The 1,976-nt window shown below is 37.8% G+C and overlaps 1 protein-coding gene across 1 annotated transcript; it reads left to right on the top strand.

Annotated features, from left to right (window-relative positions):
* The first annotated feature begins 464 nt into the window (after positions 1 to 464).
* Positions 465 to 956, top strand: LOC140772000 (kiwellin-1-like). Its single transcript, XM_073113876.1, has one exon. The coding sequence runs from the start codon at positions 465 to 467 to the stop codon at positions 954 to 956; it is 492 nt and encodes a 163-aa protein (XP_072969977.1).
* The last annotated feature ends 1,020 nt before the right edge of the window (positions 957 to 1,976 follow it).

Genomic DNA, 1,976 nt, shown 5'->3' with positions numbered 1-1,976 from the left:
TTATACTATGTATTACCTTAATTAAATCTTTCTTTTTTTGAAAATGATAAAACCAGTAATTTTGGAAAAAACTAATATAATATTATTGGTAATCTCGTAATTTAAGCTAAAATAAAACGTATGAAAGTGTAAATATAATAATCTCATTTTGGAAAGATATTAGAAATATATTTCCAAGACTTATTCGATGACTTGTGATTGGTTCAGTTTTGTATGCACTTTTAATGGAAGGTTGTATATTTCTCAAGACTTATTCGATGACTTGTGATTGATTAATTTTGTTATGCACTTTTAATGGAAGGTTGAAAATTTGTTGAATTATTGTTCACATTTTAGATGCCATCACATCGATCACCCATAAATTCCTTACGAAGTCGACCACAATTCCACGTAAAACGGCTATATAAACCAACACGTACCACACCGCTGGTAGCAACCAATTCCCGAGAGTGAAGTTAGGTAATATGGCTAACACTCTTCTTCTTCATGTATGGATCTCTACGACAGTTGTTATTATTACCCTCTCCAACCCTAACTACTTTGCAAACGGAGCCTGCAACCCTAGTGGGTATCTCCAAGGCAAACCTGGCAGCTGCAACACGGAGAACGGCTCCGAATGCTGCGCCGCCGGCAAAAGCTACCCGCAATACCGATGCTCTCCTGACGTAACGAGCAGCACGCGTGCTACCTTAACCCTCAACTCCTTCGAGCCTGGGGGTGATGGCGGTGGCCAATCGGAGTGTGACGGCAAATACCACAGCAACAAAGAGAGGGTGGTTGCGTTATCCACTGGTTGGTACAACGGTGGAAGTCGATGCCTCAAGAACATTAGGATTAACGGTAATGGGAAGTCCGTTTTGGCTAAGGTTGTTGATGAGTGTGCCTCGGTTAATGGTTGTGATAAGGAACAAAACTTTGGGCCGCCTTGTCGCAATAACATCGTAGATGCGTCTTAAGCAGTATGGGATGCACTGGGGATCAACTCCAACTTGCAGGAGCCTCGTGCATTTCATGGTCTGATGCATGATATATATATATATGTATGTATATCATATGATCAATAAATAAAGAACCCTGTCTGTGACTAGTGATGGGTTGGAGATCAAGAGTGTGCTACGTAACTGCATGTATCTTTGCTCTTTTTATAAATAAGTCAATCTATTCGGATTAGATGCTATTTGTTGAATTCATTCTGCATGCAGTTTTTTTTTTCTTTTTGATAAACGGATGCTTAAATTAAAGGCATAACGCCACAAAATACAAAGTAGCAGTGAACGAAAATTAGCTAGATTTAACAAATCCTATGGCCACCTTGGCCACTTTGAGCTTGAGCATACAGTTGTGTGAGTATCAGTTGATCCGATTTTCTTTGATACTCGGCCCATTTATGGTCCATTCATAAATTTCTCATATACAACTCGAAAGGTCTAAACAAATTATGTTATGGGATAGTTACACTGATCACAACCCTTATATTAGTTTAAAAAAGGAGAAGGAAAAAAAAAGCGTATCATGCACGAGGCTCCTGCAAGTTATAATTAACTCACAATGATTACTTTAAATTCTGAAGAAAGGAAATTTTTAATCTTTCTGTTATAATAATCTCTGAGGTATTTTATCAAAAAGATCTAGTGCATTTTTTGATTTCAGATGTCAGAAAATGTTTAGATATCAGTGGTCTATGGTTATTCCCAACCTCGTTCTCTCGTGGGTTCCGTCCACCTGCCATGGGTGAATGAGCAGATGCTCCAAGAGTATTAGACAATCTGAAAACCACCATGGGCTTCTTAAAGACAAGGTGGTTAGAAACGTAGTGGGTTGATAAGATCCAGGTGAAATTTGAGTCCAAGTACAAAATTAGTCTAAATCCCAAAATTATAAGAATTTACAATGTATGCAGTTTTGAAAAAAATATATCCATCAAATATTCACACAATAGCCAAATAATATGAACTAGATGGATTATGACCCACAAC

This window comes from Typha angustifolia, chromosome 12 (genome assembly GCF_048772165.1).
Source record: "Typha angustifolia cultivar Huaian chromosome 12, ASM4877216v1, whole genome shotgun sequence".
In the NCBI taxonomy this organism is placed as follows: Eukaryota; Viridiplantae; Streptophyta; class Magnoliopsida; order Poales; family Typhaceae; genus Typha; species Typha angustifolia.
Note: the sequence above shows the minus strand (reverse complement) of the source record. Positions and strands in the feature narration are given on the sequence as shown.

What these genes read in the sequence shown, in the direction of transcription:
- LOC140772000 (XM_073113876.1), top strand. Translation starts at nt 465, where the DNA reads ATGGCTAACACTCTTCTTCTTCATGTATGGATCTCTACGACAGTTGTT.